Source organism: Mirounga leonina, unplaced genomic scaffold, assembly GCF_011800145.1.
Source record: "Mirounga leonina isolate KUSES-001 unplaced genomic scaffold, KU_Mleo_1.0 Mir_93, whole genome shotgun sequence".
Lineage (NCBI taxonomy): Eukaryota > Metazoa > Chordata > Mammalia > Carnivora > Phocidae > Mirounga > Mirounga leonina.
The window spans coordinates 20,287,740-20,314,334 of record NW_023270854.1 but is presented as its reverse complement, the minus strand read 5'-3'; the positions used below and the strand labels follow the sequence as shown (position 1 = coordinate 20,314,334).

Below are 26,595 nucleotides of genomic sequence, written 5' to 3'. Positions count from 1 at the left end.
TATGCAACCTGCCCAAAGTCATACAGTCAGCAAGTTGGAGGGTCTGGACTGGAAATTTCATCTGATTCCAAAACGCATATATCACATCCCTCTTGACCTTAGATGATTAAGAATTCAGGGGTCTAATCTGTCACAGTGTCTGAATCAAGTAACAAACGAAATGCAAAAAAATTTAACATACTTGCTAATCATATTAGTTTACATGGCCGCCTTACTCTTACCATAATTCCCACTCTTTCTCCCACCCCCCATCACCATAAATCGTTCAGTGTCTAAGGGTTACCAATTTCGCTAACAGTTATCGGGAGAACAGGCTGGCCTCTCTGTAAAGATAAAAAGTTAAAATTTGTGGTATGGGACTAACTCCAAAGACCTAAAAAAAAAAAAAAAAGAAATTAAAAAAAGCTGTTAGGGGGTCCAGTCCCTCACTTCCGGCCTTGACAGCGCGAGAAGGAACCCCAGCACGTGAGACGAGAGCACGCCTAGCACGCGCGCCCCTCCGGGCAACTGCCCGGTCGGCCCGGACTGCGCAGGCGTGAAGGCCGGAGCGGCTGGGGGCGGTCGGCTCGCGGTTACCCTGGAGACCGGGCGGAAGCGGCCGGAAGCTGCGCTGCGGTTGGCCGCGGCGGAATGGAGCAGCTGGGGGTGGAGCCCGCGGAGGAAGCTGGCGGCGACGAGGAAGAGGACGCGGTGCAGGCCATGGAGCGGGTGGAGGCGGGGGAGACCGGCGGCTCGCCCGGTGCGCCCGGGCCTGAGGAGCCCGGCGGCCTCGCTTGGTGTAAATGAGAAGGGCGGGGCGGGCGGAGGCCAGGGGCGGCGGCGGCCATCGGGGTGCGACCGTCCCCGCCTCGCTCTGTTCTGTCGTTTTCCCGGCTTGGTAGAGACAGCTGGCCTCCGCTACCGGCTGTTCTATGGCCAAGATCCCGAAAGGGTTGGCTTCGCTTGAATAGGACGAGGGTGGGCGTGTCAGTTACGGTAGTCGAGGGTGCATTTGTGGTCCCCCAAACTGTCCGGTGAAGGCGGAGGAGGCGCCCGGGCGGTGTAAGGTTGCAGAAGTAGAGAACCTCGTCGCCCACTTGGCACAGTTTGGGACTCAGGCTGGGCTCACAACCGAAGACGAGGCACATCTGCAGTGGCCGCCTCGCCGTGACCCTGGTCCAGCCTCTGGGCTCTACCTTATCAGCCCAAACCCAGGGCCTGGGGCCAAGGCTCCAGTTCCCGGGCTCCCCTTCCCCCTTTAAGTTGTACATTTTGGAATAATTTTAGACTTACAGAAGTTGCAGAAGCGTTTTCCCTAATGTTAATGTCTTCTGTGACTATAGTACATATGTCGAAACTGAGAAGTGAACACTGGCATAATGCTATTAACTAAAGTAAAAACGCTGTTCAGATTTTACCAGTGTTTTCCATTAAAATTTGTGTTCCAGTATCCAGACCAGAATACCACATTGCACTTATCCTTCCTTGTTTTTGACTGGTTATGAGCTGGAATCTCCTCTTATCCCCCTTCCCTCCCCACCCCTGACGAGCTACTTTTTAAAATTCAAGAAATATTTACTCATTCTTCTAATTTAGTGAGTATTTATTGGTAGTCTGTTACATACCAGGCACTCTTCTAGGTATTTGGGATTCAGTACAGAACTAGAATTATCCTTCTCTCATATGGGCACTAAATATAGTCCACTGGAACCCACAGGTCTGGCTTCTGCCCTTTTGTATTTACGACTATTATTATTATTTTTTTTAATTTAAGAACGTGCCACTTAGAATAATTTTTAGTTGGTTGAAATCAGTGTTTAAACTTTCCTACCCCTTATGATTTAATCTAAATGTTGTTAGAAACTTCCAAGTGATAGGATTACCTTTTGCATCTTCTACTACTGATCAAGATTTTTTGCCTCAAAGTTATTACTAGCCTGAGAAAAATAGAGTGCACAAAGAAATACTAAGTAAACAGGACTGAAGACCCTACTGTAGATGGAGTTTCTCTCATGTCTATAATTTTTAGATGCCTGGACACATGAATCCAGGAAAAAAAAATCTGCATTCTTCTTTCTCAGTTACCATGTTTTAAGGAACTGCCAATTGCTCAGAGATGATAAGCAGCCTGAATGTATTTTTCTGTTTCTTTGCATATTTTGCATTGGTTCATGGTCAAGTGGTTCCAGAAGAAAGTTCTTCATCCAGAGTCATAGTACACGTGGATCTGGATTGCTTTTATGCACAAGTAGAAATGATTTCAAATCCGGAACTGAAGGGCAAACCTTTAGGTAATTTTGGACATTAATAATAATTTTCATTTTGTATAAGAGTATTAGCTATTCCTTTATGTTGATTATATTCTGATTTATTAACCATATTTAAGATTTTGGAAGCAGTTCCCAAGGTACTTTATAGACAGTAAACTTTGCTTCACTACCAGGTGTAAAACTTACAAGCCTTATTTAATAAATGGTGAATTTTATACAACTAGTATAGCCAGCTGAACACATGAACGGAAAGACCATAATAAACTTTTAATCTTGTTCTCAGTGGTTGAAATTTTATAATCCTCTTATCTCAAAAAAGTCATTGCATTCTAATGGATGTTTTCATCTATCCTCTCCACTTTTGAAATTAACTCTTGGATTGTGTAACATATGACAAAAAGGTTGGATTTTGAATAGACCCCTAAATACTTAAGGCATATTGAGTGTAAGTTTTCCATAAATAATAAGTATCTTTTTAAATAAAAGGCAAAGAGAAATTTTATGTTGAAGATTTACTTATTAATATGTTGGCTTATTTTAACATTTTTATTATATGTATATCTTAAATTGGAAAAGTCATTTAAATTTCCAAAAATTTCTTTTATGCATGTAGTAAGAATTTATCTTTTAGTATAAGCATGAAGAGCAACTCTGGTTCACCTGCTGCTAACCTCTTGTGCCTCATTTGGTTTTGATAAATCCCAGTTCAACCCAGCCTAGTTGATTTACTGAAGAAGAACAAAGGGATGACTAGTTTTTGGTATGCCAGTATCAGTCTAGGATCTTTAAATTTCCCATGGGTGTCAAGGAGTTAGGATTAGAGGATGTAAGTTTTCTCCTAAAGGCATTTGTAATTAGTAGCAGTATAACAGAAGATGCTATGTAGATAATGCTCAATAAAAAAGTATTGTATAATTAAGACACAGGAATGAATGATTATCTGGAAGTGAGAAATGTGATGTTGAAAGTTTCTGGGAGAAAGCAGAAGTAGTCTTTCAGTTATGCTTAACAAATGTGTGACTGTTTAAGTTGGGCTGGTGACATATAATGGTGAGTCCATATAATTTAATTCTGTATTGAGGAAGTTACCAATCCTATTTTCTATATAGTTCACTGATTAATCTTAAATTATGACTTTTGACCTAGAGATTCTATTTTGGGGCATAATCTGATATATCACAAATCTTTATGTGAAATAACATTACTTTGCCCTGTTTATAATATCAACATTTTAGAAACCTATGTCTTACATTGGTGGAATGGACATAACCCTTTTTTTTCTTCTATATGTTTGTATTTTACATTTAGATGACCATTACTTTTACAGTGATAAGTGGTCAACTTGTGTAAAGAGAAAATTAATTTCAACGATCTTAAGCCACCACTAGTAAGCTAGAGTTTTTATAGTCTGTAGATGATCATAATTTAATCATTTTTGATAAGGAGGGGGCTCACTAATGATGGCTAATATTTTCTACAAATTGCTGTGAAGAACAGTTCAATAATTACAACATTTATCAGGGGGGAGATCTTTAATAATAACTATAGGTTAGCACTTGTAACAGAACATTGCTTTATATTCATTGGAAAGTTTTTCTAGCAGAAACCGGTAATTAATTGTACTCAGTTATTTTCATCTATTTTATTTTTCTGGTGAAACATGGCCTAGACTTTATATACAGAGAGAGTTACTTCAATATAAATTAACCTGGTTTGTATTGTCTGGAAAAAAATCCTAGAAAGATTTTATTTGTATCTTTTCACTGAAGACTCCAGAGAATATACTGATTTATGATAATTTTTGTTAAATTTCATAGAACCTTGATGAATGGAGGCTATGCTTTTTTTTTTGTTTTAAAGATTTTATTTATTAGTTTGACAGAGACACAGTGAGAGAGGGAACACAAGCACGGGGCGTGGGAGAGGGAGAAGCAGGCTTCCCGCAGAGCGGGGAACCCGATGCTGGCAGGGGCTCAATCATGACCTGAGCCAAAGGCAGATGCTTAACGACTGAGCCACCCAGGTGCCCCTGGAGGCTATGCTTTTCAAATGAATAGAGCTTTTTATTCTTAATCAAAATAGATTGCATTACAATTTACAATTATAATATGGAAGGAGTAAATTTTATTTTAAAATGTTTCTTTAATCTTGCTCACTTTTCTCATAAAATATTTCCTATTTTATAGGAGTTCAGCAGAAATATTTGGTGGTTACCTGTAACTATGAAGCTAGGAAACTTGGAGTTAAGAAACTTATGAATGTCAGAGATGCAAAAGAAAAATGTCCACAGCTGGTATTAGTTAATGGAGAAGATTTGACTCGTTACAGAGAGATGTCATATAAGGTTACAGGTACAGATCATGGACAATATACTTTCAGCATCAATTTGTATATAGGATGCTCATTCACTACATGAAACTTTTAATTAGTAAAATGCCATAAATCACTTTCTTTTTGCTAATAACTTTTATTTTGGATCTTGCCTGCTTTTAAAAATATTTTATATAAAAGGATGGCTTTATATGAGTAATGTTGACCAAAAAAACGTATAGTTGGAAGAAATTTGAAGTCTCTTGTGACTGGTGTTTATATGTGAGAAAAATGTTAAATGTGAGAAAAAATGTAAAACAAAATTTGGAAACAAGAAAATGGAAAGATATACAAAAGATAAATGCAAGAAAGTAAAATATTTTTTTATTTTATTTTAAATTTAAATAACAAGTTTAAATGAATTATGAGGAAATATCTGTACTCTGATGCACTAGTAGTTGGGAGAGGCTTCTGTAATGTTTGATTTAACAATTAAAAACTAGATTTGTTAAAACACACACACAGACTAAATATTATAGTATAGATAAACTCTTCCCTATTAAGGTTTGGGTTTGAATCTTAGAGTTTTAGTAAATTACAGGAAAAATGAAAACCATTTGTACTGGTATATTGCAAATATATATAATTTAAAAATGTATAAGAATCAAAGAATCAACTGTTTATCTTTTCTCCTTTGTTTTTGCTTGTTCTTTTATAAAAAATTGTAGCAGTTTTCAGATGAAAGTGTTAAATATGATACCCAAAGCCCTTACAAGTTTACAAGAAAAAGATCTTAAGAAAAATGGATGAAAGATATGAATAGGCAGTTGACAAAAAGAACAAACCCAATGTCCACAATTATGTGGAAAAAGAATACTCAAATTCATTAGTAGCTAAGGAAATTTGAATTAGTGAGATATTATTTTATGTCCATCGTACTTGCAAAAAATAATGTGAGAGAAAGTAGAAACAAAATATACATTTACAAAAAGTGATATAGAAACATTTTTCGAAATTAGAGATACATACTATATTTTTTAACCCTGTGATACTACTGCTGGGAATTTATTCAATAGGAATAAAATAATGAGAACATATGTACAAAAATATTTCTTGTGGCATGGCTCATAATTGATAAAAATGGCTAAATAAGACTTCTCTATGATGGAATATTATATAGCCATTAAAAAGAACGCATTGGTGCTATACTGTTTGACTCAGAGAGATATGCCTTGTTGAGTAAAAGGCAAGATGCAAAAACATGTCATATTGTTCCATATGTGTAAAACAATGGCCCAAACCCCTCCCTTTACACATATATATATGCCTGTGTATAAATAGGAAGGGAAACATGAAAGGATGTATACTAGGTTTTTAACATTAATTAACTTCTGGAGAGAGCATGGTGAAATGGGAGAAGGGAGAAGAAGGGATAGCCAAGCAAAGATAAGACTCTACTCTGAAAATATCACTTGTGCATCCATGCAAAATTGTATGTTTCTGAATATGAAGAAGTTAATCTTTACACAGAAGAGGTTATACATACAGTTGTGCCTCTTGGTGAGCTCTCATATCCTTCATATTAGCTCTGCCTCATCTTTTTCATGCCTGCATAGTACTACATTGTATTTTGTTCCATACTCATTTAGCCAGGCCTTTAGTGATATGAAGACAGAGTGTCCCACTTTATTCCTATTATCCCTACATATTTATTAAAGCACTTCCTTTCATTCAAAAAATGTCTTATGTTGGATGATAAATTACATGGTTTCCTGATAGTGACGGATTAATTTGGCTGTTACTTTTTGCTCTTCCAAATATATGCTTCAGTAGACATTTTCATATAGAAATTTTGGCATACTTTTATGAAGATATCCATGACATAAGTTCTTAGAGCTTAATTTCTACATCAAAGTGACTTTTCTTTTTGACTCAGTAATAATTGGGAGTTTGTGGGGTTTTTTGTTTTTTGTTTTTTTAAGATTTTATTTATTTATTTGACAGAGATATAGCGAGAGCAGGAACACAAGCAGGGGGAGTGGGAGAGGAAGAAGCAGGCTTCCTGCCGAGCAGGGAGCCCGATGCGGGGCTCGATCCCAGGACCCTGGGATCATGACCTGACCCGAAAGCAGCCGCTTAACGACTGAGCCACCCAGGTGCCCCAGTAATTGGAAGTTCTGTTTTTATTTTTGAGAGAGAGAGAGAGCACATGCACACAGTAGTGGGGGGAATGGAGAGGCAGACTAGACTCCCTGTTGAATGTGGAGCCTGACGCTGGATCCCAGGACCCTGAGATCGTGACATGACCTGAGCCAGAGTCAGATGCTTAATCCACTGAGCCACCCAGATGCCCCGGAAGTTTTACATTTTATTTGTTTTGTCTTTTTAAGACTTGCGGAAAATACAGGTAGAGTGTATTATTACTTGTCTCTGCTTTTCTAGGCTGATTGTAATTTACTCTTTGGAACCACTGTTTCAAAATCGTAATGAACTGTAAGCATTGATATATAATGTACCACAGGTATAGAAATTATAGGTATAGGAGATTGAGCTAAATATATTGCTATAAGCATCTGTCCAGGGAATGTCATTTTGGACTTATTTTGTTGGAAAATATTGCCTTTACTCAAAATGTGGTATAGGAAAAAAATCCGGTTAATGGGGGACTTTATTAAAGATATTGTAGAACTGTGAATATATGTAAAGCCTTTAACATATGTGACGTATTTTTCAGCATAAAATAGTTAAATCCACTTTAGTTATGACTTTAGTTAACATCTGTGCACCAATATTATTTCAATTTAGAGTTGTTGGAAGAATTTAGTCCAGTTGTTGAGAGACTTGGATTTGATGAAAATTTTGTGGATCTAACAGAAATGGTTGAGAAGAGACTACAGCAGCTTCAAAGTGATGAACTTTCAGCGCTGACTGTGTCGGGTCATGTATATAATAATCAGTGTAAGTGTATTCTTACTCTATTTAGTAACTCAAAGTACCAACATTTTTTAATGTTCACTGAATTCAGTGAGTCCGACGAGTTGACTATCTTTCTGAAAATCTTATGGCTTTTGTTGGAGGTATAGCCATATTTCAGTGACTTGTCTCAAATGACTAAAATTAGGTATTGGTATTCCATATTAAGTAGGCAGAAAGTGAGATTTTGATGACATGTGTAGCTCAGTGCTCCATGCACTTTTCATTTCTCTGACACAGTTTGTGTGTTACCATTTTTAAGAGCCATACTTCCTTAGGTCATCCTTTAGTTATAAGAGTTGCCTTAATAATGTACTTTTTAGAATAATTTTTGCTTCTCCTAAAGCTGTCTTTAAGCAAAATTTTGAGGTAAACTAAATTTGTCTTTTGTTGCATCTTTTGCTTGTTCCTTTCTGTTCTCCCAGGCATCAACCACTCCTGTTGCTCTCTGAGTTCCTGAGTTACCCTCTGTGGAAGCTTGCCCAGGCCTACCTGCCATCTTTTGCAAACTCATATTCAGTCAGTTTGATAATCTTTGCCAACTATTAGCAAGAAAACAGAATGGTCCATCTCCTTCACATATTAAAGTATAAATGACTGATGGAATTTCCAGAGATATTTGCTTTTGAAAATAAGCTTCAATAAGCCCCAGTGAATATCTGTTAGACTTTAAAACCTCTTGTAACTCTGCTGGTGACTTCCATATCATACCACATGGAAGACATGCTAGTCTGCTTTTGTGTAAGATTTGCCCTGACCTTCTTGGCCTGGGTCTCAGCATATGTGTCCTCTTATCCCCCTTTTCTGAGAACTGGTGATCAATCTCCAGTCTAGTTCTCTGCCATCCTGATACTAAAGAAGAAAAGGGGTAGAGCTACAGTTCTCTTCTAGAAGAGGACACGAAGCTTTTCATGTGTCCTTTGGACCTGCTCTTTTGTCACTTATAGGGACTGAATAGAAGAAGGTTCTAAGTATGTTTCTTTATAATTTTTAAAGCAAATTCAGTATTTGTTAGAACATAACATAGAGATCTAGGTTTTATATCCTAAAAAGAAAATGTCTGATTCTTCATGAATCCTTCCTCACAAGATTCATGCATGAATGATAACCCTTTTTTCAAACCTACAAAAAAGTTGAGCAGTACAGTGAGAACACTTATACCCTTCCTTGCAGATACACCCATTGTTATTTTCCTACATTTACTTTATCTTGCTCCCTCTTGATTGATTGGTTGGTTGATTGATGAGCCATTTAAAAGTAAATTGCAGACTCATGACACTTCATCTGTAAATACTCCTGAGGATAAGGACAGTCTCATATAATTCTAATAGCATTTTCACCCCTAAGAAAATTTGTTTCTGTATAATTTCCCTACACTTTCCATAGAAGATCTCTTAAACTATGTACAGACTCAGAATTATTTTCAGTAGCACATATAGCTAGTGTGTGTAAAGTTTAGATTCAGATCTTTAAAGCTATAATGTTAGCTCTGTTATTAGCGTAATACTTCTACTTTTATGCTTGCTTACAGTTAAACACAAGTAAAAGTTTTACTAGTGTCAGGAATTTTTTTATGAGACATCAGTTTTCATAATCTGTTAATCATTAAGCACTCCCAGGATGCATTCACTATCACAGGCACTTGGAATTCACTTTTGGAAGTTATTTACTTTACAGGATTCCTATGAAGAATGAAAGAGATGAGTTAAATGGGTGACAGTATGGTGGTGTTGTGTGTGGGGGGGGGGGGGTTGGATATAGGTTAAGCCCTGTGCCCTTTTTAAACTCATTTGTAAAAAAGAAAATTAAAATTTTTGTGGTGACTTAATGATATTGGCTGTTTTTATAGATATAAACCTGCATGACATCGTGCACATCAGACTACTTGTTGGATCTCAGATTGCAGCAGAAATGCGGGAAGCCATGTATAATCAACTGGGTCTCACTGGCTGTGCTGGAGTGGCTTCTAATAAATTACTGGCAAAATTAGTTTCTGGTGTTTTTAAACCAAATCAGCAAACAGTGTTATTACCTGAAAGTTCTCAAGTTCTCATTCAGAGCTTGAGCCATGTAAAGGAAATGCCTGGTAAGACGTTTATAGTTGAAAAATATACATTAGTTTTATTGTATTTTTTTTTTTTAAAGATTTTATTTATTTATTTGACAGAGAGAGACACAGTGAGAGCAGGATCACAAGCAGGGGGAGAGGGCGAGGGAGAAACAGGCTTCCCGCGGAGCAGGGAGCCCGATGTGGGGCTCGATTCCAGGACCCTGGGATCATGACCTGAGCCGAAGGCAGACGCTTAACGACTGAGCCACCCAGGCGCCCCTTATTGTATTTTTAATTTAAAAAATTATAGATACATGTTATTAATTCTTAGAGTCTGTATACTTGGCTCTTGGAGAAAACCCAAAACCCTAATGTTCTCTAGAGGGAATCTGGATTAGGAAATCTATGAATGTACTTTTCTAGTTTCACCTACTTTTTGTATAGTTTGAATGTGATCAATAAAGCTATAACCTGGAATCACGGTCCTTTATTTCCAATCCCTGCTTCATATTCTTAACACCATACACTGCACCTCGAGAGGGGCATTGGCCTTTTACTTACTCTACTTTGGGATTATATAGAAAATATTAGGGCTACAAGGGACCTTCCAAAGCAGTTAGGCCAAGTTCTTATTTTAAAGATGAGGAAACTACTTTTCTTGAGGGGATTAGTGACCTATTCAGGTCATGGGGCAAATTTCTATCTTTGAAGATCAAATACAGTTTTATAGACCATTAATAAGGGATATGTTAAACTTCATTTCTATGGCATTGCTGGGAAATAAGATGTTAGAATTCTGTGGAAGTGAAGTTCTAAGGCAACTGAACCTTTAGATGTCATAACTTCGTATTTTTAACCCATATTTGTGTGATTACAAAATGTTTTTGCCTTCGTTAATGTAGTATAAGTGTAACCTGAAGTTTTCTGGATGACTCTCAGTCTGTGTTCTGAAGACAGTTATTATGTCGGGTTGTAATATAACATTATTACTTGGCTTTACTTTTTGAGTTTGTTTGTTTGTTTATGTATTTACAGGTTTTCTCTTTTCTTATTGCCAAATTGGCAGCTCTCTTTTATTTCAGCTGTGAAAATAACTGACACAATACTTTTTTTTTTTTTTTTTAAGATTTTATTTATTATTTGACAGAGAATGAGAGAGAGAGAGCACATGAGAGGGGGGAGTGGGAGAGGGAGAAGCAGACTCCCTGCCAAGCAGGGAGTCCGATGCGGGACTCGATCCCGGGACTCCAGGATCATGACCTGAGCCAAAGGCAGTCGCTTAACCAACTGAGCCACCCAGGCGCCCTAACTGACACAATACTTTAATAATTTCTCTCCACGGAGTGCCTGGGTGGCTCAGTCAGTTAAGCCTCCGACTCTTGATTTCAGCTCAGGTTATGAATTCAGGGTCATGAGATCGAGCCCAGCATGGGGCTCCCTGCTCAGCATGGAGTCTGCTTGAGATTTTCTCTCCCTCTCCTCCTGCCTCTCCCGCTTGTGCTCTTTTTCTTTCTCAAATCAATCTTTTTTTCTTTTTTTAAGATTTTATTTATTTATTTGACAGAGAGGGTGAGACAGTGAGTACAAGCAGGGGGAGTGGCAGGCGGAGGGAGAAGCAGGCTTCCCGCCGAGCAAGGAGCCCGATGTAGGGCTCGATCCCAGGACCCTGGGATCATGACCTGAGCGGAAGGCAGACGCTTAACCAAATGAGCCACCCAGGTGCCCCAATAAATAAATCTTAAAAAAAAAAAATTTCTCCTCCACATCCATTGCCTTTGATTTACTTCTTTTACTGTACAGGAAGATCAAAATCCTGTAAAATTAAATTTTTTTTAAATGAGAGAAATAAAGGGGCAGTAAATTACCTGATCATCTCAGGTAAGGTGATAAAGTATGACTGAGTTTTAGCGCAAGAACTTTTGAAAGTTTTGTTAATGAGTAGGTTTTTTTGTTTGCTTTCTGGTTCTTCTTTTGGGATAGTAAATATTGCCAGATATGACTTGTGGATAAATGTGTGATATTATGTGTAGGAATCAGGTTAGCTGATTAGCACATGCTAATTAATTTTGTTGCTGTAGTGACAGTCTTTCTTTGCATGAATAATAACCCTTATTCTTGAATACTTCCAAAGTATTATGTAACAGGTGGTAAACATTTCATTTTATCAAGACAGCATTTATTGGTTGTCTCCATATTCATTATGTTGTACTAGGGTTGTGAGGTTTTCAAAGTGGTTCATTTAAGAGGCCCTGAGCAGAAGGACAGCCTAATTTTCAATAAAATTTAATCCTAGCAAAATATTCATCAAGGAATTTAAGGATGTGTTTGGTATATCTCTATAATATTTTAATTAGCTTTAAGGAGAAAAACTATTGTAACACTGTATTTCTTTTTGTCTAGGTATTGGCTATAAAACTGCCAAACGTCTTGAAGCGCTCGGTATCAGTAGTGTGCTTGATCTTCAAACCTTTTCACCGAAAATATTAGAAAAGGAGTTAGGAATTTCAGTTGCTCAGCGTATCCAGAAGCTCAGTTTTGGAGAAGATAACTCACCTGTGACGCCCTCAGGACCACCTCAGGTACATGATAATGATATTTATTTTATTTTATTTTTTAATTTTTTATTTATTTGCAAGAGAGAGAATGAGAGACAGAGAGCATGAGAGGGAGGAGGGTCAGAGGGAGAAGCAGACTCCCTGCTGAGCAGGGAGCCTGATGTGGGACTCGATCCCGGGACTCCAGGATCATGACCTGAGCCGAAGGCAGTCGCCCAACCGACTGAGCCACCCAGGCGCCCTAATGATACTTATTTTAATTGAGTACTGTTTGTCACATTATTTGAGATAAAGATTTCTGGTTTTAGTATTATGTTCTTACTATTCTAATTTGCTTACTAGGTTAGTATATGATCTCTTTCCTATGAGAAGGCTAATTTATTAAGTTAATACATTTTTTTTTTTTAAAGATTTTATTTATTTATTTGAGACAGAGAGAATGAGAGAGAGAGAGCACAGGAGAGGGGGGAGGGTCAGAGGCAGAAGCAGGCTCCCTGCCGAGCAGGGAGCCCGATGCGGGACTCGATCCAGGGACTCCAGGATCATGACCTGAGCCGAAGGCAGTCACTTAACCAACTGAGCCACCTAGGCGCCCAGTAAATTTTTTTTTTTTAAGATTTTATTTTATTTATTTGACAGAGAGATAGAGCACAAGTAGGCAGAGCAGCAGGCAGAGGGAGAGGGAGAAGCAGGCTCTCCACTGAGCAGGGAGCCTGACGTGGGGCTCAATCTCAGGACTCTGGGATCATGACCTGAGCCGAAGGCAGACGCTTAACCATCCGAGCCACCCAGGTGCCCCAGGTTAGTAAATTTTTTTTAAGTAGGCTCTATGCTGGAGCTTGAACTCATGATCCTGAGATCAAGACCTGAGCTGAAATCAAGAGTTGGATGCTGGGGCGCCTGGGTAGCTCAGTCATTAAGCGTCTGCCTTCAGCTCAGGTCATGATCTCAGGGTCCTGGGATCGAGCCCCGCATTAGGCTCCCCGCTCCGTGGGGAGCATGCTTCCCACTCTCCCTGCTGGTGTTCCCTCTCTCGCTGTGTCTCTCTCTGTCAAATAAATAAATCTTTAAAAAAAAAAAAAGTTGGATGCGTAACTGCCTGAGCCACCCAGCCGCCCCTAGATTAGTAAATATTTTTAAATTGAATCTAATAGTATTTCTGTCTCAAGTTAGCTACCTTGATTAAATATCACTTAATTTTAACAGCCTATGTTGCATACATTTGGCAAAATACTTTAATTTTTAAGAAATATTGTTTGCCAATTAATCTAGTGATTTAGGAAATGGAGACAGGTATAATCACCTAGTTAACACTGATTGATTTTTTTTTTCCTATGTGACAGGCACTTTACTAAGTGCTTTATATACCTTAGTCCATTTAATCTTCACAACAAAGCTTCGAGGTAGGTAGCACTATTATTTGTTCATACCTTTTCCCTTTCTCCTGTTCTTTTCTTAAAGATAAGATACTATACTTTAGAAAGGTTAAATAATGTGTCCAAGGTTAAACTCAATTTCAAGTGCTAGGATAAGAGCCTCACTGTAATCGTAGAATAGAGCTTGGAGTTGGTACTAGAACTTTACAATTTTCTTGACTTTCTAGTGGAGTACAATAACTTGCAGATAAAAAAGAGTTAATATAAAAGTGAACTAAACGGCTCAAATTAAGCACGAGAGGAAAGTTAGTAAAGAATGTTTGAACATTTGGCATGTACACTCATAACTGGATATGCTTATTTGGGTTTACAATAATACCTATTTGTGCTTCTTTGGTAGTCCTTTAGTGAAGAAGATTCATTTAAAAAATGTTCATCAGAAGTCGAAGCTAAAAGTAAGATTGAAGAACTACTTGCCAGTCTTTTGAACAGGTGATTTTCCATTTTGCCATATCATTCTATACCGTATAAGATATATGGAAAGTATAGTTGATGTTCTGTCTTGGAACTTATAGACTAACTGGAGACTGAACAGTGTAAAGAGAGATCATTTATCATTGAATTTCTCTACATTATAAACTATTGCAATTATAGTAACAAGTTCTCTTAACTAAATTTAATTCATTTGTTCCCATTAGTCTTAATTTTGGTAACATTGTGGTTATACTGTGGCTCTTAAGCTGCTCATAGTTACCTAAGAGGGTTTTATGGATATCTAGAATCTCTACACCTATAAATCTGTGATGATTGAGGATAGGAAATTATGAAGACACCAGTGATGGAGAAAGTAGAACCCTCATTATCTCCTTTGCCTCAGCCTATATAAAAGAAAACGGACTCAGACAAAGGAGTAGCTCAGTGGGGCTGTGTGTGAGCAGTCAGAGTGTGGTGTGTGCAGGGCACTGGTCTGTAAGTACATGAACATGTCAGCTGGGATTATGAGTATATGAATAGCATAGCATAAACTGAGCAAGATGTTTAGTTTTCTGATGCTCCTTTACTATCCTATATCTATTTCTCAGTGTTCCATAGAAGAGTATTATCTCTTTTCCTCCCATTTCTTTGATTACTCAAATAAGGTGTCAGGGGTCTAACAGTTTTGAGGAGCTGTACTTCTGTACTTCTGTAAATGAGCGTAAGATGGCTAACTCTGACTAGAGAAAAAGATTTTTAGATGACTAAGTCTCAGTAAACTGGTGAGGTAAAATTTCCTACAGCTTTGCTCTCACATGCTGTGTGGTTCTCATGTCTTGAGCAGAGCCATGCAACTCATCGTTTGCTGCGTGCAACTGGGGCTCGCTGAATGACCCAGCTCCAGTGATAAAACTCAGGCTGGGCCTGTGAGTGTTTTTCTGAAACTGGGTCATCTGTTCTGCTTCAGCTAAATGTGAGACTACTGTGAAATGCCTGGCCATTAGAAGGAGTTCCGCATGCAGAGAAACCACAATTTCATAGACTCTTACATTTGAAGCATCAACCCAGAAATGAGGCTACGTGCTCTAAACCTGTAAATGACCAACTGTGAACCGTTTATCCTTATCTCTGCTTTCCATTCCCTTTCCACACCATGGCCCCTGATTTCAGTGACTGAGGTATAATACCATTGAAGTGACTGGCAAAAAAAATGATTGTGTTTGTGTGAATGTGTTTTCCCTCTAGTTTAAGCTTGCTTAGAATATAACCTTTTACTAGTATGTCTTAATTAGTTATAGGAACCAAGTAATACTCTTTAAATTGTATGATGAAAAGGTTAACTGGAAGATATTTAAACTAATAACATGTTTACAGGAACCATGTAAGATATCTTATTATCTTAGTAAGGCAGCAATCAAGACGTTTTGTGATAAAGCAATAAAGAAAAAAATCATTTATAAAAACCCAAATTTTCCAGTTCAAAATCTTCAATATGAGTGAGGTTAACAATATACAATATTTTTATTTTGTGTTTGTGATTTTTTTTTTTTAAAGATTTTATTTATTTATTTGAGAGAGAGAATGAGATAGAGAGAGCATGAGAGGGAGGAGGGTCAGAGGGAGAAGCAGACTCCCTGCTGAGCAGGGAGCCCGATGCAGGACTCGATCCCGGAACTCCAGGATCATGACCTGAGCCGAAGGCAGTCGCTTAACCAACTGAGCCACCCAGGCGCCCCGTGTTTGTGATTTTTTAATGCATTGCCATACATATAAAAAGCAAAATATTACTTTAATGACATTTATTCTAGTAATTAGATTTTCTGCTTTTTAAGTGAATTTTCTATCTTGTTAAAACTTTTGTTTTCAACACTGAAACCAAGACCATTTGAATGTAACACTTTTTAAGATGCCTGTACATGTACTACTTAAATATAGTATATAATTGATCATTCAAGCTATTACTTTATTTGCCATATAATGGTGATATTACTGTTCTTTAGGTCTATTCAGGGAGTGCTTGTTGACAAAAATTATCTCATTTAAATTTTTTTTTCTTTTTGTAATCTTATTTTTTCCTGTGTAAAAAGAATCTGTCATTTTTCATGTATTTGCCTCTGCCAGTGAATAAGTCCCTTAGTTTCTTTAATTTCCTGCCAATTTTGTATGTTGCTTTTAGTTATGTTTGGACTTGGATTATAAAATGACTTGTTATAATTATATCTTATTTCTGTTCTTTTCCTGATTGCACTCAATTCTGAATGGTACCTGGGACCTTACATTTAAGATTTTAGAGCTTTGGTGCATAGATGTGGTGAAATTTGTTTGGGCTCTTCAGAGACTTTTATTGCTTACTGCCTAGTTATCAACCATATTTATAATTGTTATGGTTGTAAATCTGATACCTCTATAGATAAAAACATCTCTCCTTTCTCTTTCCTTTTAGAGTATGCCAAGATGGAAGGAAGCCACATACAATCAGATTAATAATCCGTCGGTATTCATCTGAGAATCACTGTAGCCGTGAGAGTCGTCAGTGCCCTATTCCATCTCATGTGATTCAGAAGTTAGGGACAGGTATGGGCTAATTTTCTAATAATTTAATTGGCCGTTTGAACTCTTTTTTTTTTTTAATTTTTAAGATTTTATTTATTTGAGAGAGAGAAAGAGAGCATGAGAGGGGAGAGGGTCAGAGGGAGAAGCGGACTCCCCGCTGAGCTGGGAGCCCGATGGGGGACTCTGTCCTGGGACTCCCGGATCATGACCTGAGCCAGAGGCAGTCACCTAACCCAACTGAGCCACCCAGGTTCCTGGCAGGTTGAACTCTTAAAAAAACAAACTTTGAATTAAAAATATGATCCAAAGATGGAGGATCTTCACAGGGAGTTAATGAGCTATTAAATACCTTCATTCTATCAGGAATTTTTACAGGAAAACTTTGTTGTTGTTTAATAGAGAATGTATTTTATGGCACAAGATAACTTCTTTATGGGCATTTAGATTGTTTCCATTTTTTGGCTATTATGAAAAATGATGCTATGAATATTTGTATGCAAGTCATTGGGCAGATATATGTTTTTGTTTATCTTGGGTAGATCACAAAGAGTGGAATTGCTGGGTTATATGGTAAGTTGAACTTTAAGAAACTACCAAACTTTTTCCCAAAGTGAGTATAACATTTACATTCTTACCAAGAGTGTGTGAGGGTTCCGGGCTTTCATATTCTCTCTCATACTTAGTATTGTCAGTTTACTTTATTATAGTCATTCTTGTGGCCTCGCAGTGGTATTTCATTATGTTTTGTGGGGTTTTTTTTTTTCTCTTTTATGGATACTGCTTTTGGTGTCTTATTTAAAAAATCTTTGCCTAACCCAAAGGTCACAGATATTTCCTCCTGTGTTTTCTTTTAGAAATTTATAGTTTTAAGCTTTACACTTGATCTAATTTGAGTAAATTTTTGTGTATGGTGTAAGATAAGAGGCTTAGTTCATTCTTCTGTATGTGGATATCCAGTTGTTCCAAAAGAATTTGTTAAACAGATCATTCTTTCTTGAATTGTCATGGCACCTTTGTCAAAAACTAATTGACTCTAAAGAAGTTTACTTCTTGATTTTCTTATTTCATTGATTTATGTGGTTATCCTTATATCAGTTCCACCCTGATACTTTGTTATAAGTTTTGAAATTAAATAGTGTAAATGCTCCAGCTTGTTCTATTTTGAATTTCTTTTGGCTATTCATGGTCCTGGGCTTTTGTTTGTAGGAAGATTTTAAAATAGGAATTTGATTTTTTATTTATTTTAAGTTTATTCTAATTTTCTATTTATTTTGAATCAGTTTTGGTAACTTTTATCTTCTAGGAATGTATCCATTTCATTCAAGTTGTCTAGTTTGTTGGCATGAAGTTGTCAATATTCCCTTATTATCCTTCTAATTTTTGTAGGATCTATAATGATGTCTCCTCTTTCATTCCTGATTTTGGTAATGCATGTATTCTCCTTCTTTATCATTCTAGCAAAGGTTTATCTGAGTGAGGCCTCACTCAAAGGTTTTATTGATCTTTTTCTAAGATCCAACTTTTGGTATCATTGATTTTTCTGTTGTTTTTCTACTTTCTATTTCATTTATTTCTGCTCTGTCTTTAATTTATTTCTGCTTGCTTTAATTTGTCCTTTTCCCTCTGGTTTGTTAAGATGGAAGCTTATATTATTTGTTTTATACTTATTTTCTAGTAATTCAAGTTTAAAGTGATACATTTCCTTTTATTGGTGCTTTAGCTGCATTCCATAACATTTGTTGTATTTCCTTTTCATTAAGGTCAAAATCATTTCTAATATCCCTTGTGATTTCTTCTTTGACCCCTAAGCTCATTTAGAAATTTGTTGTTTAGGGTGCCTGGGTGGCTCAGATGGTTAAGCGTCTGCCTTCGGCTCAGGTCATGATCCCGGGGTCCTGGGATCGAGTCCCACATCGGGCTCCCTGCTAGGCGGGGAGCCTGCTTCTCCCTCTGCCTCTGCCTCTCTCTCTCTCTCTCTGACTCTCATGAATAAATAAATAAAACATTTAAGAAAAAAAAAAAAGAAATTTGTTGTTTAATTTCCAAATATTTGATGATTTCCCAAATTTCATTCTGCTGTTGATTTCTGCTTTAATTTCATGTTGATCAGAGAACATATTTTGAGTAATTTCAGTCTGTCTAGATTTACTGAGTGTAATTTTATTGCCTAGCATATGGTCTGTCCTGGAAAATGCACCAGTTATGTTTGAAGAGTTGAGCAACACTATTAAACCATTCTACCTAACTAAAATTTATGGAAGACTCAGATATAGCATTTTTGAATGGCAGTTTGTCTGGATATAGAATTCTTGACTGTAGGGGCGCCTGGGTGGCTCAGTCGTTAAGCGGCTGCCTTCGGCTCAGGTCATGATCCCAGGGTCCTGGGATCGAGCCCCGCCATCGGGCTCCCTGCTCCGCAGGAAACCTGCTTCTCCCTCTCCCACTCCCCCTGCATGTGTTCCCTCTCTCACTGTGTCTCTCTCTGTCAAATAAATAAATAAAATCTTAAAAAAAAAAAAAAAGAATTCTTGACTGGTTTTTTTTTCCTACTTTGAATATACCATTCTGTTGTCTTCTGGTTTCCATTATTTATGATGAGGAGTCAGCTCTTAATAGTTTTATCAGTCTCCTTCCAATCAGGAGAGAATAACCACACAAAAATTTAAATAGAGAAAGTTCCACAGAATTATTAAACCGTGTTAGGGGAGTGACTATAAAAGTATAAAGAGGACTCTTAAGGGGTACCCAAGGGCTGAGGAAAAGTACCCAAGGAAGGACAAACTTAGAAAGGAGAGTCCCTCTACCCCTTAAGGAGAAGGTGTGGTTGTAGAACATTGGATGGTGGAGAAATCCTTTGAATTACCTGGCCCAGAGCTGGTCCATAGTTATTGGACAAAGAGAAAACCATCCTCTGATCTGTGGGTGAGCTGAGGCTGGTTGGTGGGCACACAGAATGAGTTGGGATGTTGGGAGCTTGCTCATTGGTGAGGCAGTGCATGGGTTGGAGCATGCAGTGTTCGTATTGGGAGAACTTCTGTTAACAACCCTTTAGGATGCAGGTAAGCTGAGCCTGGTAGATGGTTGTGCTGAAGGTATCTGTATTCTGCTAGTGCAAAGGTGGAAAGTATGGTGCCTGCATAGGAAGACCTGGAGGAAACAACCCTCTGAGATAGAGGCAAGTCAAGGCTATTAGGTGGGTGTGCAGAATGAGTGTGGGCACTGTCCTGGTATGTATGGTGTTTAAGTTGGTAGTGCCATGGTACAGTCACTAAGCTCAAGCTGGGGCTCGAGGTTGCTGAGGGACTGAGTGTTCCACATGTGTGTCGTATAGAAAGCACTCTTAGGTGTCCCTACACATATGTACTACAAACAAACCATGTAATGGGAGAAAGCAGTACGTTGGAAATTCATGGAACCAGGAGACAGGTTCCTGGACCAGGAAGATTCTCTTCCTGGTCTTCCAGTGTTCTTTAATGACAAGGTGTAATGTCATATTCAGTGTGAAAAATTTTAGAGTCTAATGCATTATCTCAGAGCAGGTACTGAAGAGTGAATTTGGAGCTGGGTTGTACTGCACTATAATGATAGTTGTATTGTTATTCTCTTTTATTGATGAGTCATTTGTCTCTGTCTTTGTCTTTCATCAGTTTGACCATGATGTGTCTAAGTGTGGAATCTTGTGTTTATCCTTCTCTGGATTTATTGAACTTGATTTTGTAGATTAATTTTTTAATGAAATTTGGGAAGTTTTAGGCTCTTATTTCTTCAAATAGTCTTTCTTGCCCTTTTTTTTCTTTCATCTCCTCTGGAGCTTCCATTTCACATATGTTGGTATGATTGATAATAACCTAAAGGTGCATGCAATTCTGTTTATTTTTCTTCAGTTTTTTTTCTCTTCTTTTTAGATTGGATAATTTTTTTTTAAAGGATTTTTTTTTTTTTTTAATATCTTTACACCCAACTTGGGGCTCGAACTTACAACCCTGAGATCAAGAGTCGCATGTTCTACCCACTGAGCCTGCTAGGCACCCAAAGATTGGATAATTTCTATTGAGCTGTCTTCAAGTTCTCTTGATTCAGCTGTCATCTCAAAGCTGCCATTGCCCATCTAGTGATTTTATTTGTTTATTTTGGTTACTGTACTTTTTAACTCTAGACTTTCCATTTGGTTTGTTTGTATGTTTGAGTCTGTTTCCTTATGAGATTCTCCTTCTTTGGTAGTTATCATATTTTATTATTTTATTTTTACTTTTTTAAAGATTTATTTATTTGAGAGAGAGAGGGAGTGAGATGGGGAGAGGGGCAGAGGGAATCTTAAGCAGACTCCCTGGTGAGTGTGGAGCCCAGTGAGGGCTTGATCCCACCACCCATGAGATCATGACCTGAGCCAAAACCAAGAGTCAGATGCTTAACCGACTGAACCACTTAGGCACCCTCATATTTTACTTTAATTCTTTAAAATGGTTTTCTTTAATTCTTTTTTTTTTTTTTTAAGATTTTGTTTTTCATTTGAGAGAGAGAGAGACAGAGCACACATGCATGAGTGGGGAAAGGGACAGAGTGGGAGAGAAAGAAGCAGATTCCTTGCTGAGTGTGGAGCCTGACTCAGTGCTCAATCTTAGGATCCTGAGATCATGACCTGAGCTGAAATCAAGAGTTGGAGGCTTAACCCACTGAGCCACCAAGGTGTCCCTTTAATTTTTTGAACGTATCTATAGTAGCAACTTTGAAGTCTGCTAAATCCAACTCAAAGTCAATTTCTATTGACTGCTTTTTCCTCCTGACTAGACTCACACTCCTGTTTCTTCATGTATTATAATATTTTATAGAAAAGTGGACATTTTAGATAATGTATTTTAGCAACTCTGGATTTGGATTTTCTTCTTGTGGGCTTTTTTTTTTTCTTTTCCTTTTCTAACTTGTCTGAACTTAAGCTGCAGAATCTACGTCCCCTGTGATGTGTAGCCTCTGATTTCTCTGCTTAGCTTTCTTTTTTTTTTTAATTTTGATTTAAATTTTTTATTTTGGCTTCATAGGTTACCTCTGTGTCTGCATAGTTTAGTGGTTAGCCGATGACCGGTCAAATGCTAGAGCCTGAAAGGCTTGTGCCTTCTGTCAATAGATAAGTGCGTGGGTTGGAGAGTGCTTTCAAAATTTAGGCCATTTTCAACTCTGCCTTGGCTTTTATTTTCTGTAGCCTTCTTGTATCGTCCATGTATGCTTGTTGCCATTCCCGTCCGTGATGTGTAGAGAGCTTGGGCCCTCTCTCCCCTCCCCTCCATGTGCATGCAGTCTCCCAGTCAGCTGGGGTTGTGAGGGGAGCTTATCCAGTCCCTGTATGGTTCTCTCATTTCCAGATCTGGTTAAATTTATGGCTCACCCACTGATTTTTCACTCACTCCAGCCACAACTGCAACCTCAGGCTAGAGAGCTGTGTGATTTCCCCAGTTGTTTCCTACCAAGTTTATTCACTTTACTGCAAACACTGCTGGGTATGGGCTTTTGCCCTCTGCCTCAAATCAAGTCTGTCCTTTCTGACAGCAAAGCTACTGGCTCTCACAGCCAGCCTCACCCTGGCAGGACTACTGCGTAGAGCAAGATATGAACAACCCCAGCCAGTAAGGCTGCTGTCTCCTCCTTTCTCATCTAAGTTCTACTAGCTGTTATAAATCATTGCTTCTCAATTTATTTGCCTTTGGTCCATTTTCAGATCCTCAAAATTGTTGTTTTTGACAATGTTTTCCAGTTTTATTATAGTTTTATGGGGAGAAGATTTTCTGATCTGATCACACTGCCATAACTGGAAGTCCCATATTTCAAATCATTTGAAAACTTTACCTTATTTGGCATTTAGTGTTGAGATTGTCCCAGTGTGGTATATACTGTCAGGATGTCCCAATGATACTGTTTAGGATTTTAACTTCTTAATCTAAGCAATATAAACTAGATTAAGCTTTTAATATTAATCATGACAATGTGCTTAGATACGTCTTCTCAAACATTTTGTTTAGGAAATTGCGATGTGATGACCCCAATGGTTGATATACTTATGAAACTTTTTCGAAATATGGTGAATGTGAAGATGCCATTTCATCTTACCCTTTTAAGTGTGTGCCTCTGCAACCTTAAAGCATTAAATACTGCTAAGAAAGGAACTATTGATTATTATTTAACACCATCATTATCAACAACTTCACGGTCTGGCAAGCGCAGTTTTGTAAGTACGCCCTTGTTGGATTTGTGTGGTTAAATTACAAATCTAAGTTTGTGTTCCATTGATATAATTTAGAGAGTCTTTTGGATGATATTGTTTGAATGACTTACTTGTGTATATTACTTCTCATATTATGGTTGCCACTGTACTGTGATCTAAGAAGAAAACATAAGCATCACTGGATAAAAGAGAAAACCATAATGGACGTTCCTTGTTTTGGAGGTGTTAAAACATTTTATAGCAACAGGAATATGGTGATTAGCTAATAAAAAATATTTCTAGATACTGGAAATAAAATCTTTTTGTCTATTAATTTATATATAAGCTACCAGCATCCCCCCAATGTTTTTGTTAAAGTATTTAAATTTTGGGGGTGCCTGGGTGGCTCAGTCAGTTAAACGTCTGCCTTCGGCTCAGGTCATGGTCCCGGGGTCCTGGGATCGAGCCCTGCATCGGGCTCCTTGCTCAGCAGGAAGCCTGCTTCTCCCTCTGCCTGCTGCTCCCCTTGCTTGTGCGCTCTCTCTCTGTTGAATAAATAAATAAAATCTTAAAAAAAAAATTTTTTTTTCTTGGTTTTGAAATTACATTGAATTTTAATAACAAGGTTGATATATGACTACTCATTCTACAATTGTAGAAATTAAGAGTGTGGCAGTAAAGAAGCAGAGGCCGGTCATATTTCCAAGTGACTAAAACAAAACCTTATATTTATGGCCATTTAGCAAACCTCTAGTTACTAAATATGGGATGCTTTTTTTTTTAAAGATTTTATTTATTTATTTGACAGAGAGAGAGAGAGTGAGTGCAGGAACACAAGCAGGGGGAGTGGGAGAGGGAGAAGCAGGCTTCCCGCCGAGCAAGGAGCCCGATGTGGGACTCGATCCCAGGACCCTGGGATCATGACCTGAGCCGAAGGCAGACGCTTAACGACTGAGCCACTCAGGCGCCCCTAAATATGGGATGCTTTAAAAAAAAAATCATATTTTACTAAATTGTGCTTGCCTATAATTAACTCTTAATTCAAAATGTTTTTATTTTCTTTGTTTTAATGTTTAATCAGTATAATTTCAGTAATATTTTCATTTACATTTCAGTTTAAAATGAGAACAGGATCCTGTTACAGAAATAGTGAATCAGTGCCCTCTTCAAATTACTTTTTTTTCCTGTGGCCCTTTTTATTCCCTTTATTAACTGAAATTTAAAAAGGAGTTTACTTTTTACCTCTTATTTGGTAGAATCAGAATTATAAGTCTTTATAGTGGTATTAGAGAGGTAAACATAAGCAAAAGTACCTTGTATATGTCTGGCATACAGTAAATATAGTGTCCCAGATCTCTTCTCCTTTTACTTTTTTTGCAGTTACTGTTGCGTTGATGTTTCCTGAGTTATATTTGATTGTGTATACATTTTCATGGTGCTTAAAACTAGAGGGAAAATTTAAGTGAAAAATTTACATAGAAAAATTACGCAAATTAGAACTGAAAGTGTTTTTAAATTTTTATTTTATGTAAATATAAACATTATTATATCTTCATTTTGTTGTTGAGATTTTACCATAGAAATATATTTTTTTTCTTTCTGTTAAATGTAACACTTCGGAATAGGGATTTTGAGAAAACCAGCCCTTGATGCTCTAACATATATATATTTTTTAGATACCCATAGGTGAATCATTTACTTTTCTAGGCTACCATTCCTTTATTCACAGAACTGTAAATTTGAAAACACGATTGTTAAGGTACTTTCTAAGTTTCCAAAAACTTACCTATCTTCTGGCTCAGTGCTATCTAGGAAGGAAATCTCTACCTAGAATAGTGAATAAAGATGCACACAATAGTGTGACTAATTGTGGTGGGTTTACCATCCCTAGTGGTTTGGAACTGGCCAAAAGGAATAAAATTATTGAGTAGGTTAGAAACATGTTGGTCAGATAATGGCTATAGTACTCTTCAGCAGCATGAATATTTAAAAGATAGCAGATATCTTAAATTACTCTGTTATTCTTGTGTTCTAGAAAATGAAAGACAGTCATATGGAGGATTTTTCCAAAGACAAAGAAACAAATTGGGATTTTCTACCATCTGGAAGAATTGAAAGTACAAGAACTGGGGAGGCTCCACTAGATACTAATTTTTCTAAAGACAAAGACAGTGATGAATTCCCACTCTGCTCACTTTCTGAAGGTATTGACCAAGAAGTCTTTAAGCAGCTTCCAGTAGATATTCAAGAAGAAATCCTTTCTGGAAAATCTGGAGAAAAAGTTCAAGGCAAAGGAAGTTTGAGTTGTACATTACATGCCTCTAGAGGAGTATTATCTTTCTTTTCTACAAAACAAATGCAAGATAGCCCCTTAAATCCTACAGATCATTTATCCAATAGTAAACAGATATCATCTGTGTCTCCCTGTGAACCAGGAACATCAGGTTTAAATAGCAGTAGTTCCTCTTCTCCGTCTAGCCAAAAGGATTATTCACATTATGTAGACAGTAGATTAAAAGATGAACGAATGAGTCAAGGACCTAAACAATCTCAAGGATTTCATTTTTCAAATACAAACCCTGCCGTATCTATTTTCCATTCATTTCCAAATTTGCAGAGTGAGCGACTGTTCTCCAAAAACCGCACTACAGATAGCCATAAGGAATCAACAGTGACAGTCTCTCATCATGAAAGACTTACAGAAAATAAAGAGCAAGATTCTAGTGATGAGAAAATTACCTTTCCTTCTGACATTGATCCTGAAGTTTTCTACGAACTACCAGAAGAGGTACAAAAAGAGCTGTTGGCCGACTGGAAAAGAGCAGGGTCAGATTTGCCCACTGTACAGAAATAAGCATGTTCAGAAAAAAGGTCTAGAAAGCAAAGGAAAAGCCATTGTTCTCAGATTTAGCAGTTTATTAAGCTCCTCTAAATTAAACACTAATAGATATTCAATAATGTAGAAATCCAATATAAAATGTTCTAGATAAAAGCAAGTGTAGTTATGGGAAGTAAATTCTGGCACAAAGCATAAAAATATTCATAACAGAAGAAATAATGTAAAATTATCTTCTTATTTCTAAAGCTATTTTATATTGCTTTTCAATAAAAAGAATACCATGGTTAGTATTAGTACATTTCCCATAAATTGGGGAGGGGGGAAGGGGGAGAGATATACACCTATGTGTAAAAAATAGACTAGCCAAATTATTGCTATGACAGCAAAGAGGAATTTTTTTTCTGTGAAATATGGAATGGCTCAAGAAATTCAGCCCATTAGGAAACTTCCAAATAAGAAATTCTACTGCCAACTACTAAATATTCAGATATCTTTGACTGATGTACTGTGTACCATTTAATAAAATGATTTTTAAATACCAAAGCAACGTATATCCAGTTCATGCTTCTGAGTACACCAGAACCTACTACAGTGCCTAGTACGTAGAAGGCACTCAGTAAATACTGACTGAATGGTGTGGCAGGGGCCAGGTGGGAAGTTGGGTAGGGGAGTGTCCATGTTGTAGAGAACTAGAAGGAACTCTCCATCCAGGTAGATTAAGGGAAGGATGGACACCAGAAAGGCAATGTGATAGTTTTTAAGAATGCTAGGTAATGGAAGAAGTCCATTTCCTTCTGGCTCATCTGTGTAGGGTTTTAAAGTAATGATGAGATGTTTTTGCATCTTATTTTTGGAGATGAGATTAAGGATGTCATATCCACGACAAATATGCACAATTACTAAATCGATAGGTGTTCTCTTTTTCCCATTGTTAATTGCCTTCCCCTTTTGCCTGCAAGGTTAAAAATTGGGTATAAGATTGTGGACATCTTCTAATTTGCAAGACATAAGTTTCTAGAACAC

The 26,595-nt window shown here is 37.4% G+C and overlaps 1 protein-coding gene across 4 annotated transcripts; it reads left to right on the top strand.

Moving 5' to 3' along the window:
• The first annotated feature begins 596 nt into the window (after window positions 1-596).
• On the top strand, window positions 597-26,115 carry POLI (DNA polymerase iota). Of its 4 annotated transcripts, XM_034995706.1 has the most exons (10): window positions 597-778; window positions 2,160-2,270; window positions 4,436-4,600; window positions 7,365-7,517; window positions 9,382-9,618; window positions 11,983-12,161; window positions 13,914-14,005; window positions 16,431-16,561; window positions 22,552-22,757; window positions 24,769-26,115. In XM_034995706.1, the coding sequence occupies exons 1-10, from the start codon at window positions 631-633 to the stop codon at window positions 25,585-25,587; spliced, it is 2,241 nt and encodes a 746-aa protein (XP_034851597.1). In that variant the 5' UTR covers window positions 597-630; the 3' UTR covers window positions 25,588-26,115. The 4 variants fall into 4 exon arrangements, with proteins under 4 accessions (XP_034851597.1, XP_034851599.1, XP_034851600.1 ...); XM_034995708.1 differs by lacking the exon at window positions 22,552-22,757; XM_034995709.1 differs by lacking the exons at window positions 22,552-22,757; window positions 24,769-26,115 and adding an exon at window positions 17,080-17,347.
• Window positions 26,116-26,595: the final 480 nt, after the last annotated feature.